We start from the raw sequence: 15097 nt of genomic DNA, 5'->3' as shown, positions 1-15097 counted from the left end.
GTCCTGAATAATATCTAGAGGAAGAGCTGTCGGCTAACAGTCTGGACATTATATGTTTTTATTACTAGATTTCTTTCCCTACACTTCTGTTTATATTTTATTACAGCAGCTTTAACATTTATGAGGCAGGTACATTGTAAATGATAAATCACTTTATTTCTAAAAAAAAATAAAAATCTCAGGTAGACAAAATGTTATAACATATTAAAATCAGTAACTCCGATTTTGATTGATGGACATTTTTCATCAATTCTTTATCACAGGCTTTAAGCTCAGAAAAAGGATTATTGTAAATGAACCCACTGGTGGAACTGGAAACTGTCCTCATCTGATTGAAGCAATCCCTTGTGAGGAACCTTCATGCTTTGACTGGCGGATAGTGCGGCTTGGCGAATGTGTGCCTGATGATGGAAAGCCCTGTGGGCCCGGGACTCAAATTCCAGAAGTTGTCTGTGTCAACAATGATGGTATGGCACTATTATATGTTATTGTAGAATCATAAGTAATACAGAAAAAAGTGTCAGTAGTTGGAAGAGATAGCAATTATTCCCCATTATTTAGAAACAGTAATGAAAGAGAATGCACTGGCATTTATAAATGGCTTCAAAATTCTTAAATGCACATTTTATATAATTGCTATATATTTGCTTTAAATGTTATCCTATTTTCAACCAAAGCAATGCTGAGAGTTTAGACTTTGGAGATGCAACTTTCATGTGGTCTGACCTTACTGTTGACATATATACAAAGGATGTTATATTTATCCAAAAAATGTGGTATAAAATTAGTAGATGTAAGGGACATCCCTTTCCTCAACAGGTGTACATTAATTACAGTTAAAAAGATGGGCAAGTATTTTTAGTTGCATGAGACAAATAGTGTCTTCTCTTGATTCTGAACAAACTTGGTTTATTTACAATTTGATTTCATCATACATTGTATAGTAGCAGCTTAATATAAAATAAACTTAGCTCAATCAGTTTTTGGTTCTTGATGCTGAACTGATTATTTCATATTTGATTTTACTAGTTTTGCTGTGTTTTTGTCAATAGTAGTTGTAATGTGAGAAGTGGTTAATGTCTTACTGCAGGCGCATCTTTTTATTTAGAAACAAGCAATCTTTGCTACAATTTGTGCCATGAAACAAATCATTCAGTAAATTGCAAACACTTGCCATAACAACATAGTCTGATATGTGCTATTTATTTATGAGTTTGAGGTATATTCAGGATAATAGTTCAACAGAAAAATGTCTAGTTGCCCAGAGTTGTTTAGTATGTTTCAGAACCAGATTGGCTTTGGTCTTGAATATGCATCAGGGTCCTTAGATGCAGTATACTGGACAAAGTATAAGAGATATGATGTACCTTTTATCTACCACATATGCACTGTGTTTAATGGATCATTGTCTCTCACACCAAAATTAATAACTACAGGTGTTTGTTATGACAGCAATTCTCTTCAAGAAAAAAAATGCATATTTTTACTCTGAGAAGTGTGATATTCTTACTCTGAGATGTGTGTGTGTTGAATATAAAGTTAACCTCTCTGGCAATTGCCCTGTTTGTTCAGCATGAGCTATAAGTTATTAATTGTTAAAGCTGCTGAGCAGTATTGGCAAGGGCCATGTCAGTTTCATTGCATAGACATGAACATAGCATCACATGTAGTGTTTAACTGCTTAACCAAATGGTATTTTATAATTAAGTTGGACATAAGGAGGTACAGGTGATTAAGCTTGGGCTGTGACTGCAGAGTTCATTTTCAAACTTGTTGAGAATCAGCAGGAGAATGAAAGAATGAGACCACAGCTATACTAAGATGTTATTCATTTGTATAGTTAAAAAATATGTGATGTGGTCCTTTGAGTCTAAAACCCTGGATGTTCTATAATTTTTCACTAGAAGTAATTATCCTGCCTAATAACACTTTGTGCCACTTGCTTAATGAATTGCTTTCTGGCATTTGCCTGCTGCTGTTTTACTTTTTTTTTTTTTTTTTTTTTCGGCCAGCCAGAATGTTCATCTGTTGTGTCTTTGAAGGCATTCTCATTAATTCTATTGCCTTAATGAGGTCTTTTGAAAAATGTCTACTTACCATAACCAAGCATGCTATATATGATGGGTCAGATGAAGGCAATCTGCACAGACTTTTCTAGAAATAATGTTGCTGTAATAAGCAAGAAATCAGCTTAATCTTATGGCAAATTTGTGCAGTAAACACACAATATGTCTCAGTAATTATGCACATCAGTTGTATCATCTGATTTTCAGTTGCATGTAGAATGGTTCTGAAACACAGCTGTCAGCTGTCCAGATTTTAGCAGAATACCCAGGTTTTTGCTTCAAAATGTTGGTCTGTTCCTCAAAATGTTTGTTTTTCTTGATAAATCACTGGGATGATCTGAGGAATGAAATTAATGAATACTATTATGTATTTGAGTTTCAGACTTCATAGCCTTTAGAAAATACATTTTAATGCATACCCTGTTATTAGAGCAACTTTCCAAGTTTATAAGAGCAATGTTTAAAATCTGTCTCTATTTTTGGGCCTTTGTACTCCACTGTGTCAGGCTTTTTCCAGACTAATTGGGCTAAGAGGTTGAGAAATATGTTTTGAAACACAAACAGCAGGATTTCTAAGAAGCAAATAAACAAACATGTCCCTTTTCCAAAGGGACTAAAGAAATCTAGTGAGCAGGACCTGCATAACTGTAATCAAGTATGCTAGCTATTTTACTTAAACGGCTAAATCCTTGACCCTGACTATGATGCAGACAAGTCTATTGTTGATAGCAGCTTTGCCACTGGAGCAGCTGGCATGGTATGGACAATGATCACAGGCTTTATAAAGGAAATAAACAAAGCATCCTCTATTTCCAAAGATAAAGAACTGCAGTGGGCAGAGCCTGCATAACTGTAATCAAACCTGCTGGCTCCTTGGCTCAAAAAGATAAAATTTTAATCCGTCATCCTGGTTTGGCAAACTGCTTGGTATATGGAGGTGTTGGCATGGAATCAGGGAATGAATGATGAGGCAGTGCTCACTCAGTTCTCTCTGGGAGAGCATTTAAGGGGACATGTTGGATATGTACCTCATGCTACAGATTTTACTGTGGAGCAGAGGTGCTGACAACAAGGGATTCTGTCAGCAGAGTGATAGGGGTTCACATCATGGAAGTAGGCACTGGTCACATCCCATGGCCATTGTATTCCATCCACAGATTTTCAACCATCATATTGGAGTTAGGGTATACACTGCCATTTCTTTCTCTGCAGCGACATTGTAACACTGTCGAGACCCAGCCATGCTCTGATCCCATAATGTAAATGTCTGGTTGTTTTGATGTTGTATATGTTGACAATAGCTCATTTCATTTCCCTTTCCATCTGTACGGCTTTTTACCTGTTTAGTTGAATCAGTTCTAGCATCATTTTGCCTTACCTGAAGTGTGACTTATAAAGAGGACACATTAAAACAGGTTCACTTTCCATCATAACTTTGCTTTATCTGAAGGATGACTTAAGAAGTGGGCTCATTAAGACAGTTACATTGCTGGCATTTTTTCCAATGGCTAATAATGCAGAAACACCACCCCATGTCTACTGGAAGATTTCCTTCAGTGTGGATCCCTATATACTCAGACATTTTAGTGTAATATTACAATAGCTACATTCATGAAGTCACACATTAACGAGTTCTCCTGACTGTGACATTCAGTACTCTGTCATATATAGATTGTGCTGCAGTATGGTCTTTTGCATTAAACTCAGGTGTTATTTTCATAGTGATTCAATAAGCTTTCATTAAAGTGTTTGTTCTTTCCATACCCCCCTCAGAATACATGTTTCATTCGGTAGTGTGTGCTTTTAGCAAATAACAGTGTCATTGCATGAAAAAATGCACTCAAGCTGAAAATATTATAAATGTCGACTCATTCCTTTCCAATGAAGTATGATGGTGCTAAAATCAATTATATTAAGTTAGAGGGGACAGACGGTGTAAGTCCCTTGCCACTCATTTTAAACCAGGTTATACATTTCATTTCAAACTCATTTTTTTTCCTTCAAATGTAAGGGGAATTAAGGCTGTTGATAGTCACTGTCACATAACATAACTGCTTGATATAATATACATGGAGTGCTGCGACCTGTAGAAAGGCACATTTCTGTCCTTGATAAGGCTTTTAATAAGAACAAAGCAGTTATCCAATCAGATCCTAACTGAATTATTCTTGTTTTCTTCCATGACTGACCTTTATTCTTTGTATTCTGTTTAATATGCTCCTTTATAATAGATCCTCACATGTTCCATATAATGCTTTAATCATCAACAAGTTCATCTCAAGCATTCTGTGAGCCTTCTGTGTGACTTGAAGGTAAAAAGGGCTTTATTTTAGATCTCTACAGCTGTATTTATATTTATATTTGTATATGTCTGTCTATCAATCCAGCTATCATCTATGAATCTCTCTATATAAACATAGCATTGTAATTAGAGAACGTCCAGAAGAAATGAATCCATCGAAAACAGAATGAGTACTCCAGGAAATCCTTGGGATGATAATAGGTCCAACTCCTTGTGTGAAATAACATGTATGTGAAGCATGGTGCATGATGGTATTGAATAATCTACAAAACTGACACTTTTTCTACAGTGATGTCTAGCTGGAAAAAAACAGACAACTTTGTTTCAAAGGACTCAGTTCCTGGTTTACTCATTGCTACTTTAGGTCTAGTTTTCTTACTTTATTATGATTCTTATTTTTACAGTTCTATATGCACTTGAATACCACACTGTAATGGTTAATTGGTAACGGTATAAATTGTTTGAAGCAGAGACATACTGAAAACATTCATTGTTTCTACCCAGTGCTATGTGGTAGCTGCTTTGTGGTTTACTGGTATTAGCTGCTTTAAACTTAGAGTCTTGTTTTCTCTTTTGCATTCCACAATGTAAGAAAGATTTGCACACTGAACTGGCAGAAGGATGGAAAAAGAGGGAGACAATGATGTTTCAATATACCATTATGTTTAGGTGTGTTTATACTTAATTCAGAAGTGTTTTGGCTTAACAGCACTTTCTGTTGGCTTATTCTAAGAATAGTTTTGATATGGTAGAATGCAAAACCGAAAGTTTAAGGGATTAGGGGAAACATGAAGTTAGGTGGCACACAGCAATAGTTTCACACTGCCAGAGAAAGATGTCTGATTAAATTAAATTCAGTGACTTATGACTATATAGAACTGTAGAAATAATCCTAATAGGACAAGAAGAAGGATATTGGGTTTTGATAGTTTTTGACAGCAGGGATTAAATAATTAAAGGCTATGATTTATCAATAACATGCAGCCTGTTACTAATTTATGCATGCAAGTATGTGCCTATTCATATATTCTCTGAATGACTAGACATGCTTATCTTTTGTATTATTTTCTGCTGGCTAAGAAAGCAGGACTTGAACTTAGAATAAGGAATTGTGACTCTGTGCTGTCTAGGGTCATTTAAATGTAAACAAACCTTCTTATGACCAGCAGATCTCCTAACTAAGTTTATCAACCCTTCAATCATGACTAATGTAAGATGAAGATCAAGTTATATAACCACAGTTTTAAAAAGAAGGAAGTTGTATCTTTAAACAGGCAGACACCATGACAAATGCATGTAAGGCAGTGCTACCTGTGAACCAAAACAACAAATTCAGCTGAACAGAATCTCTCTCTATATCTCCTGACTTTATAACCAAAATCAAATCAAGAAATACATATGAACTATGGAAGACACAATCAAAATGGTTAAACCATACCTCTCAACTGTCCAGATTTTCACAGAATGTCCAGGATTTTTGTGTCTTATTTTTGGCATGTTTCTCATAAAATTGTGGTTTTCTGGCAAATCACTAGCAAATCATTGAGGACTGAAGTCAGAAAAATAACAGTAGACATTTAAGTTTCAGACTTCATATCCTTCAGAAAACTCATTCTAATGCAAAACCTGTTAGTCTATCAACTTTCTAAGTTTGTAAAAGCAGTATTTAAAAAATGTTCATATTTTTGGGCCTTTGTTCCCCATTATTTGTGGCTTTGTGCAGATTTCTTGCTCTAAGAGGTTGAGAGGTATGGGTTGAACAGTCAGTAACTAGGATTGTACATACCCCAGTACTCTGGGAAGACTTCTCATCTGGATTAACCATGCCATCTCAAAGATCCACTAGCCTTCTACTTTCTGAATAAAAACAACAAATACTACTACATTCACTATCAGAACTGTTATGACAACATTTGACCTCCCCATAAATGAAAAAAAAAACACTTCAATGATTACTAATATAGTGAAGAAATGCAACGAGATTACCAAAAGGTAGAATATACTGAACACTGGATCTCTGAAATGGAAGACAGCTCACAGACAGTTATCACTCCACTTAAAAATGCAGAATGTTAAACAGAGGTTACTTATCTGTAGATGAGATCTTGTAATCATAGCATTGTAATTACAGGTATTCCAGAAGAAATGAATTCACTGAAAATAGAAGAAGAATCTGGAAATTTTTGCAAAAAAAAAGGTATCTGGCCCAAAACCCTATGTTCACATTTACTGAGTGAAAATAATACATTCTACCCCCAGTCCCCCACCAGGGAAAGAAAGATCCCCATGTTCTATATTTGCTAGACATCTGAGACAGGGTGAAGTGGCCATTTTGTGAAAAATCATTATTCATCTTTGATCAAAGAACTTATCACATGAAACATGATCTTTAAATGGATTAGCTATATGGTCATTCCTGTACTTGGAATGGAAGCCCTTATAAGCTGTCCAACACTGGTTAGGTTTATGATTTGACTTACAAACTTTTATTCAATGAATGCTGTTATTTATGTACAAAATACCTTTTACTGTTAGCACTTTTGAGTTCATTGCTGAATAGATCAGACTCCTAGTAGCTGGCATGTTGCATGGCTATGGCCAAGAATTACTTACAGACAGCTAAACTAAGTAAGCAGCAGTAGTTTCTTTATTGCTTATGATGACCTAAGTGTTGTGTATGTGGTCAGCACTTGTAGCCTGCAATCGTCATGAACAACAAAAGTAAATAGCATGACATGCTTACTTAACATGAAGGCAATGGGGTATGTGGGTTGTGGCCTTTGTTTACATTTGAATTTAACCATGAACAGTACCCCCACCACCACCACCACCATCTATATGCATAAACAATTAACCCTATGCACCTTGGAGTTACCTGGAGACTAAATATGGTTGGTGATATTTGCTTTGAGGCCTTTTTCCTAGATGTCCAGAAGATCAGCGACCAAAGGTATTTGACGGTCACTTGGCATACCTGTTATAATAATGCTATAGTCCTGTGACCTGTTTTTATAGTCATAACATTTATATTTTTTTTTATTTCAGAGTGCCATCTTAGCATACACATGGGGGTGATGTATGCATGGTGCATACAAGTTACTCCAGTGGAAGAGGGCACACTTCTATAACAATCATAGCAGGAATGGCTAGCATATCAGGTAGCCTTTGTATGCACTTGATTTTCTGTGAATGCTGTGCCATTAATGTTCATGCATGTTCCCTTACTGTTGTTCCACACACACACACACACACACACACTACACGCATGCCTATAAGTAATTTGGGGAATGCCAACTCACATCTCTGGGATGAATGGTGAAAACAATTGCTCCCAGGACAAAACATATGGGCAGACAGGATGTGCAGACTCCACAAACCAATCACTTGAGCCCAGAAACAAACTGTAGAACTAAATGATTTGAGGCAACCATGCTGATCTCTTTATCACTGTTCTATCTTACTCCACATCACCTACCGTAAAACTGTGCTGTAGTGTACATTCAAAGTATTTCCAATGATTGATACTTGTTAATTGGCTCAAGAAATAGTTGTTCCACCATTTATATGATGAGTACCCTCACACTCAAGCTACTGCAGTACTTATGTCAGATGCGGCATATAAAACATCGCCATTCACAGTGGATAGAATTTGTGACCTACGTGATGAAGAGCCTTAAAGACCATTATTCTGTCAAATTTTTGCAGGTGACCTCATGACAGTTAACAGTACCTTTCGGGAAACCGGGGGAGCACCAGTCCTGCCTAACTGCTGAATATCAAAACTCATCTTCTAAGATATTGCAAATAAACATGAAGTTCAACAATACTTCTGCAGTTTCATGTCACAGCAACACTGGGAAATGCATTAAGGGAAAAACATTGAAAAGGTCCAGCAAGGTGACAGACAAGAAAACTAGATATTATAGAACAAAAGTAACAAAACAGATACTCAGTATTTTGTTTTCAAACAAGCTGTCACAATATATTTTTAAATACAAGCTTTTTTACTCAAGAGCTCTTTATACACTTTGTATGAGGCATGCATTTTAAATAAAATACTTTTGACTTACTGTACAGTTACTGTGATCACTATGTAGGAGAGAGTATTCTGGCATTTCCAGCTGCTGTCTCACACTGTCATTCTAACAACAAAACAAAAAAATGAGCATCTTCTAATTAACATGCGTTTTTGTGTGTGTAGAGGTAGTATGAGTGTGTGTGTGTGTGTGTGTGTGTGTGTGTGTGTGTGTGTGTGTTTGTGTGTGTGTGTGTGTGTGTGTGTGTGTGTGTGTGTGTGTGTGTGTGTGTGTGTGTGTGTGTGTGTGTGTGTGTGTGTGTGTGTGTGTGTGTGCACATGTGTGTGCACATGTGTGTGCAGATAAGAGTGTGCTTGTGTCTGCTCATGCATGAGGTATGTGCAAGCATGTGTTTGTGTATATCTGTTTGTGTAAGTGTGTGTATGTGTTTGCAAGCATGCAGGCTGTATATTTATTTGTTTATTTATTTATTTTACATTTGTTAACCGGGAAATTCCAACTGGATCAGGTCCATTTTCAGTGGAGGCCCGGGGAGTAAAGCTCCAACATCAAGTTATACAAATACAATACATCCAGCATAATACACAAAACAGGTTACATCATGTATGCTGAGCATAGTAATATAACAAGAAATTAATAAAAACACTCCAGGTAAAAGAAGACATAGAACATGGGTAAAAAGACAATGTCAGTTATACACTGGTAAGAAAAGAAAATATATCAAGTAAGATTCTACAGTTAAAAGTACCCTTTCAGATGGCCAAGCCTACAGGGATCCGAGCTCCAGCATTTGATCAGAGAGGAATTTGGGGAGTTAATAGTAGTATGGGTAGGGTTATGTGATACAAGGTCATAACCAGGTACTAAGAAGGTGCGATTTGAGGGAGTTTTTGAATATGGATGTGGAGGGAGCAGTGGACACGGATAGGGGAAGAGAGTTCCAATTTCTGGCAATGGTGTGGGAGTAGAGTGCTTTCCCTGCATTATTGTTAGCCTTGGTGATGGAGAGGAGAGATTTTTCACTGGATCTTAGGTACTGGTTTGCAGTATAGATAGTAAGTAGGTTGGATAATGAGGGTTTTTTTTTCAGGATATTTGAGAATATTGTAGGCTGTGCCCAGCTGGTGATAGTTAAGTAACTGTGGTAGCTCAAGCCATTTTAGTTCTTTTAGTGCAGCACAGTGATGGGTTCTATAGGTTGAGTTAGTAGCAAACGTGGCTATTTTATTGTAGCATGATTCTAGTTTGTCTAGGTCACATTGTCTGATTTGGGTAAAGAGTGGTGCTGCGTATAATAGAGTTGAGAGGAGGTAGCTTTGTGCAAGAGTGACTCTTGCTTTTTGTGAGAGAAAGGACTTATGTCTGTATAGGGAGCCTAGTTTTTTGTGTACTAGTTTTATGGTATGTGAAATGTGAACATCAAAGTGGAGATTATTGTCTATTTCAATGCACAGAAGTTTGGTGTGGTTAGAAGGAGAGATGGTGGTGCCGTCCTTAGATGTTATGGTAAAGGAGAGGTTTTTTTTATCTGTTAGAGGTAAATAGTAGCAGTTTTGTCTTTTTGGGATTTAGAATTAGTTGGATACCCGATATCCATTTTTCTACTGAGATAAAGGTATCTTGAGTGAGTGTATGTAGGGTGATGGGAGATGAGGCAGAGCAGATCAGAGTTGAATCATCCGCATATTGTATGAGTGTGGCATGTTGTGTAGAGCATTTGAGGTTATTTGTGAAAATAGAGAACAATAGCGGGCCCAGTATTGAGCCCTGTGGGACTCCTATGGTGGTTTGAAGTTGTGTAGACAGAGTTCCTTTCCACTGGACTGATTGCTGCCTGTCAGACAAGTAGCTTCTGAACCAGGCTATAGTAGAGGAGGTGAAGGATAATGATGTTAGTGAGTCTAGTAGAATGGAGTGGGAGACCATATCAAATGCTTTTGAGAGGTCTAGGAAAATGGCTGATACATATTTGTTATCATTCCTGTGAAGGTTTATATAATTAGTGAAGGATAGAAGGGCTGTGGTAGTGCTGTGATGTGGACGGAAACCATGTTGTGTGGTAGATAGTAGATTGTGTGTGTTAAGAAATGTCATCACTTGTAAGTGGATGCATTTCTCAAGAATTTTGGATAAGGGGCAAAGGATGGCAATAGGTCAGTAGTTGGAGAATTCATAAGAATTACCTCCTTTATGGAGAGGAATGATGTGAGATACTTTCCAGAGTTTGGGTATGTAGGATTCTAGTATGGAGTGGTTGATAAGGATGGAGACAGGACATGATAAGGAGTCACTAGCCATTTTTAGGTATGCAGCAGGTATGTTATCAGCTGCGAGTGTGGTTGGCTTTAGTTTTCGGAGGAGTTTTTTGATAGTTGAGGTGGGCACTGGTGATAGACTGAATGAGGGGGTGGTGTGGGATATGTTAGGTTGTGATTGAGGTAGACTGTTTTTAGTTATTTGACTGGACAGGGCTAAGATGGATTTACTAAAATGGTTATTAAATTGAGAAGCTATGTCTAGGGTATTGTTAGTAGAGATGGGTGCTGGGGTTGTGGTTTTGTTGGGCTTTAGTAGGGAGTTAATGGCATGCCAGAATTTTTGTGGACTATTTGAATATTTCCTTTGGGCGCTAAGAAAATAGTTTTGTTTGTTTATTTTGGATTCAGCCTTGGCCTTGTTTCTAAGCTGTTGATAGTATTGTCTGGAGCTAGGGGTTTTGTCAGTTTTCCAGATTTTCCAGGCTTTATCTCTAGCTTTTAGCAAGGCTCTGGTGTCCCTATTTAGCAAGGGTGTGTAGTTGGCTTTAATTCTGATCTTTCTGCTGGGAGCTAGACTGTTAAGGATGTTAGAGAAGGTAGTATTGAAGTAGTCTACTGCCTGGTCTAACCCGAGTGTCCGTAGTGGTTCCCAGTTGCAGTGGCTTAGGACAGTATTTAGGTATCGTGGGGTAAGGTTACGGTCATGTTGTACAAATTTGTAGACTACTGGTTTGGGGTGATTGGAGTGTTTCTGCAGTAGGAAGGTAGGGAGATGATCACTTAAGTCATCTGGGAGACAGCCTACTGTATAGTTTTGTTTAGGATAGTTGGTTAGTGCCAGTTCAGTATGGATTCTCTTTTTGTTTTCTCATCTATTCTAGCTGGTTCTTTAATTAGTTGAGAGAACCCATATAGATTGATATGAGTAGAGGGGCTGCTGGAGTTACAGGCTGCCCAGTCAGTGCTAAGGTCTCCTAGTAGGATTGTTTCCTGAGGTAGATTGTCCTTTGTCCAGTGTAGGATGTCTTCTATTATGAGCGAGTTGTTGCCTGGAGGTATGTAGCAGCATATTATATTGATCTTCTTGGTGTTTCTTATGGATAGGACAGAAAATAGGACTTCAGCATTTTGAAAAGTGGGTGGTTTGGTGTGCAGGAGCTGGAGGTTAAGGGTGTTTTTAAAGAGAATGGCTACTCCTCCTCCTTTCCTGTTTGTTCTATCATATCTAAGTGTATTATACCCTGGGGGAAGAAAGTCTTCATCTTGGATACTAGGTTTAAGTAAGGTTTCTGTAATGGCGAGTATATCAGGGTTGTAGTGGGCTATGAATGCATATAGGTCTGTTAGCTTGTTGGTATTACTTCTTATGTTGAGATTTAGGATTAACAGGTCAGATGTCTGTCTAGCTGAGAGGGGACCTGGATTTGGGTGAATATCACAAGAGGTTAGCAGAGTTTGTAGGAGTGTCAGTATGTGTTTTTTAATATTAATTGTTTGTGAGCTTGGTCTATGAGAGTTTTTCTTAGTGTGGTGAGATGGTGTAATTTTTGTTAGTGAGTAATATGTAGTTGTAAGATTTATGATTGTAGGGCAGATGTAGAAGTCTAAGTGGGTTTGAGAGGGTGGGCTAGTGTGGGTAGTGTGATAGTAGTTGTGCAGCGGTAGGTCTGTTTGTAAGGAAGTTAGGAAGATTAGCGATAGTAGAGCTAGTGATAGGGATGTGAGTGTGGGTAACATGATACTACTTTGAGTGAAAAGAACAACTAGGATTCCTGGTTGGTTGTATATGAGGGTAGAGTTGTGTTGTCTGGGAATGTGTGTTGGGAGTGGGATCAGTGTGGGATGTAATTGGATTGGGAGGTGGGGGGAGGTAGGATGAGTGGGTTGGGCTAGTTGTTAGGGAATTAGGGGTTGGACTACTGGTCAGGTGCTTAGGGGTTAGAATAAAAGTAGAAGTAGTAGGGGCGGGTGGGAATAGGGGGCAGGGAGAGGAGTGAAGTGGGATAACACTGACTCCAAGGGTTTCTTTAGGCTATGGTAAGTATGTAGTGTTAGCTTAAATTGTAATATGTTAAACTGAAATTTTAATGGTAATTTAAACTGTATGTTTGCACTAAGTTATAGACTATGTTATGGGCACAGAGTATAATTTTCTGACATTCTTAAATGGATATAGAATTAAAGTTGGGGTTAGTTACAGATGAAACAGGAGAGGAAACAAAATGCTATTTTATAGATTTGTGTATTTCTCAAAAGAAAATTGACTTTAGTTTGGGGGGGCACTAACTGGAGAGCAATATACAGCTGTTTATTTCTGGTGATATACTCGTCCGTACAGAGGTTTGACTTAGGAACTATACAGCAGAAGTATACTAATACACTCACTAACATTTGTTTAAGTTAATGCAGGTAAGGTATATTACTGTCGACACTTGGAAGTTAAGCACCTGCATTAGTATTTAGTCTCTTTAGTTGCAGGACAAGTGTCTGTGGGTGCCCAGTGCTCAAGAGAAAAATTGAAATTTCCACTGCTTGATATGGGGGGGGGCAGAGACCTGTTTGACCTAAAAGATGGTTTGGATTACTGAAAAGAAAATAGAAGAAACATGTAAGAGAGCATTAGGTTAAGGCAGCACATACTGTGTGACCAGTCAGATTGGACTTTTGTTTAGCAATGGTTATTCCTGCTTTAGCACCTAATAACATTAAATCTTTTCTTATGGCAACATACAAAAATAAAATGTAAATATATAAAGCAGTTCTCTACTAAATTAAGCAATACACACTTTCAATATATTTAAAAACTAGTCAATGCAGTTAGAGCAGTGAAATGCAACATGTGAATATGGTGTTATGAATGCAAAATGGCTTGAATTTCCCAACCACACTGTTTCAAACATTATGATTCTTCTCATTCTAACATTTAGAAAACGGAAAATTGTTGTTTTTGTCTCACTGTATCACTCAAAGTTCCTTCATGATTTTACATGTTGTAACTTTTCTTACCATATAGTGACCAGTAAATAAATAACTACCCAAGCTGTAAACCTCTCAGTTGAAAAGCAAGCAAATTGTACATACTGAAGTATTCCTGTTAGACTAAGTGGAACATTTCAAATGAATAGCATAAATGTGATATAGCTAGGTTGATGACCAACTTACTATGCCATTCTCTGTCCCTGCATATTTACCACATTGCAAATGTGTATGTGTGCATGTGGTGTGTGTGTGTGTGTGTGTGTGTGTGTGTGTGTGTGTGTGTGTGTGTATATATATATATATATATATATATATATATATATATATGTGTGTGTGTGTGTGTGTGTGTGTGTATATATATATATATATATATATATATATATATATATATATATATATATATATATGCATCTGTGTGTGTGTGTGTATATTTTATATATATATATATATATATATATATATATATATATATATATATATAGATATATATAGATATAGATATGGATCTACCTGATAATGCCGAAACTGCAAAACGCCGATGACGAGAACACCGACACCGGAAGATTGACAATGGAGATGATCGGCAGTTGAAAATCCCGACGCTGAGAACGGGGTTAGGGGTGGATTAAGTGAGTTAGGGTTAGGGCACAGGTCAGGTGAGTGTGCGATAGTGACAGACTGTAGGGTTAGGGGCGGGTTAAATTAGATAGGGTTAGGGCGTGGGCTAGGTGAGTGTGCGATAGTGTTGGACCTTAGGGTTAGGGTTTGGGTTAAGGTTAGTGCATAGATAGTTGTGTATGTAAGGTTTCGTGTAGGTTTGTAAGGTTTTTGGTGTGCTTGTGTTGTGTGTGTGCTTTTTGGACAGGGGATTTGTTTTGTTTGTTGATTGTCAGGATTGTGGTTTGTCGGGCATGTGAAGTTTCGTGTTTTTGAACTTTCGGTTTTGTGGTGTCGGTGATTTCGTTGTTGGTGTTTTCGCATGTCAGTGTTATCAGGTAGACATATATATATATATATATATATATATATATATATATATATATATATATATTACATATATTATTTATATATATATATATATATATATACACACACACACACACACACACACACACACACACACACACACACACACATAATATAGTAGCATGTCTTCCTTTGTGGTATGCCTGTAGCAGCTAAGACATGAGTTCTTGTCATCATGCCTGCATAAGGAGTGTAATGAATGATGTAATTATTATACAATGCTTGTACCAAGTACGGTGCAGAACTAGTGCCACCCACGGGCTTACTTCTGGATGCAAATCACAGTGTTCTGTATTCCACACTGCTGCATCATAGTGCCCATAGGTATGCTTCTAAGTTCCAGTACTTTGTCACCAACAGCTAAAAATCACTAATAGCTGCCTAATGGGGGTTATTAGTATTTAAACAAATTCTACTAGAGTAATGTGT

General features: G+C 37.3%; 1 protein-coding gene across 4 annotated transcripts in view; it reads left to right on the top strand.

Moving 5' to 3' along the window:
* The window catches only part of THSD7A (thrombospondin type 1 domain containing 7A), a 2877792-nt gene that overhangs the window by 1511627 nt on the left and 1351068 nt on the right, over positions 1-15097 (top strand). For all 4 annotated transcript variants that reach the window (XM_044066751.1, XM_044066750.1, XM_044066748.1 and 1 more), the window contains one exon: positions 264-467. In XM_044066751.1, coding sequence (XP_043922686.1) covers positions 264-467 — 204 coding nt within the window. The remainder of the gene's footprint in view (positions 1-263; positions 468-15097) is intronic.

This window comes from Protopterus annectens, chromosome 3.part1 (genome assembly GCF_019279795.1).
Source record: "Protopterus annectens isolate FY-2018-M chromosome 3.part1, PAN1.0, whole genome shotgun sequence".
NCBI lineage: Eukaryota > Metazoa > Chordata > Ceratodontiformes > Protopteridae > Protopterus > Protopterus annectens.
Note: the sequence above shows the minus strand (reverse complement) of the source record. Positions and strands in the feature narration are given on the sequence as shown.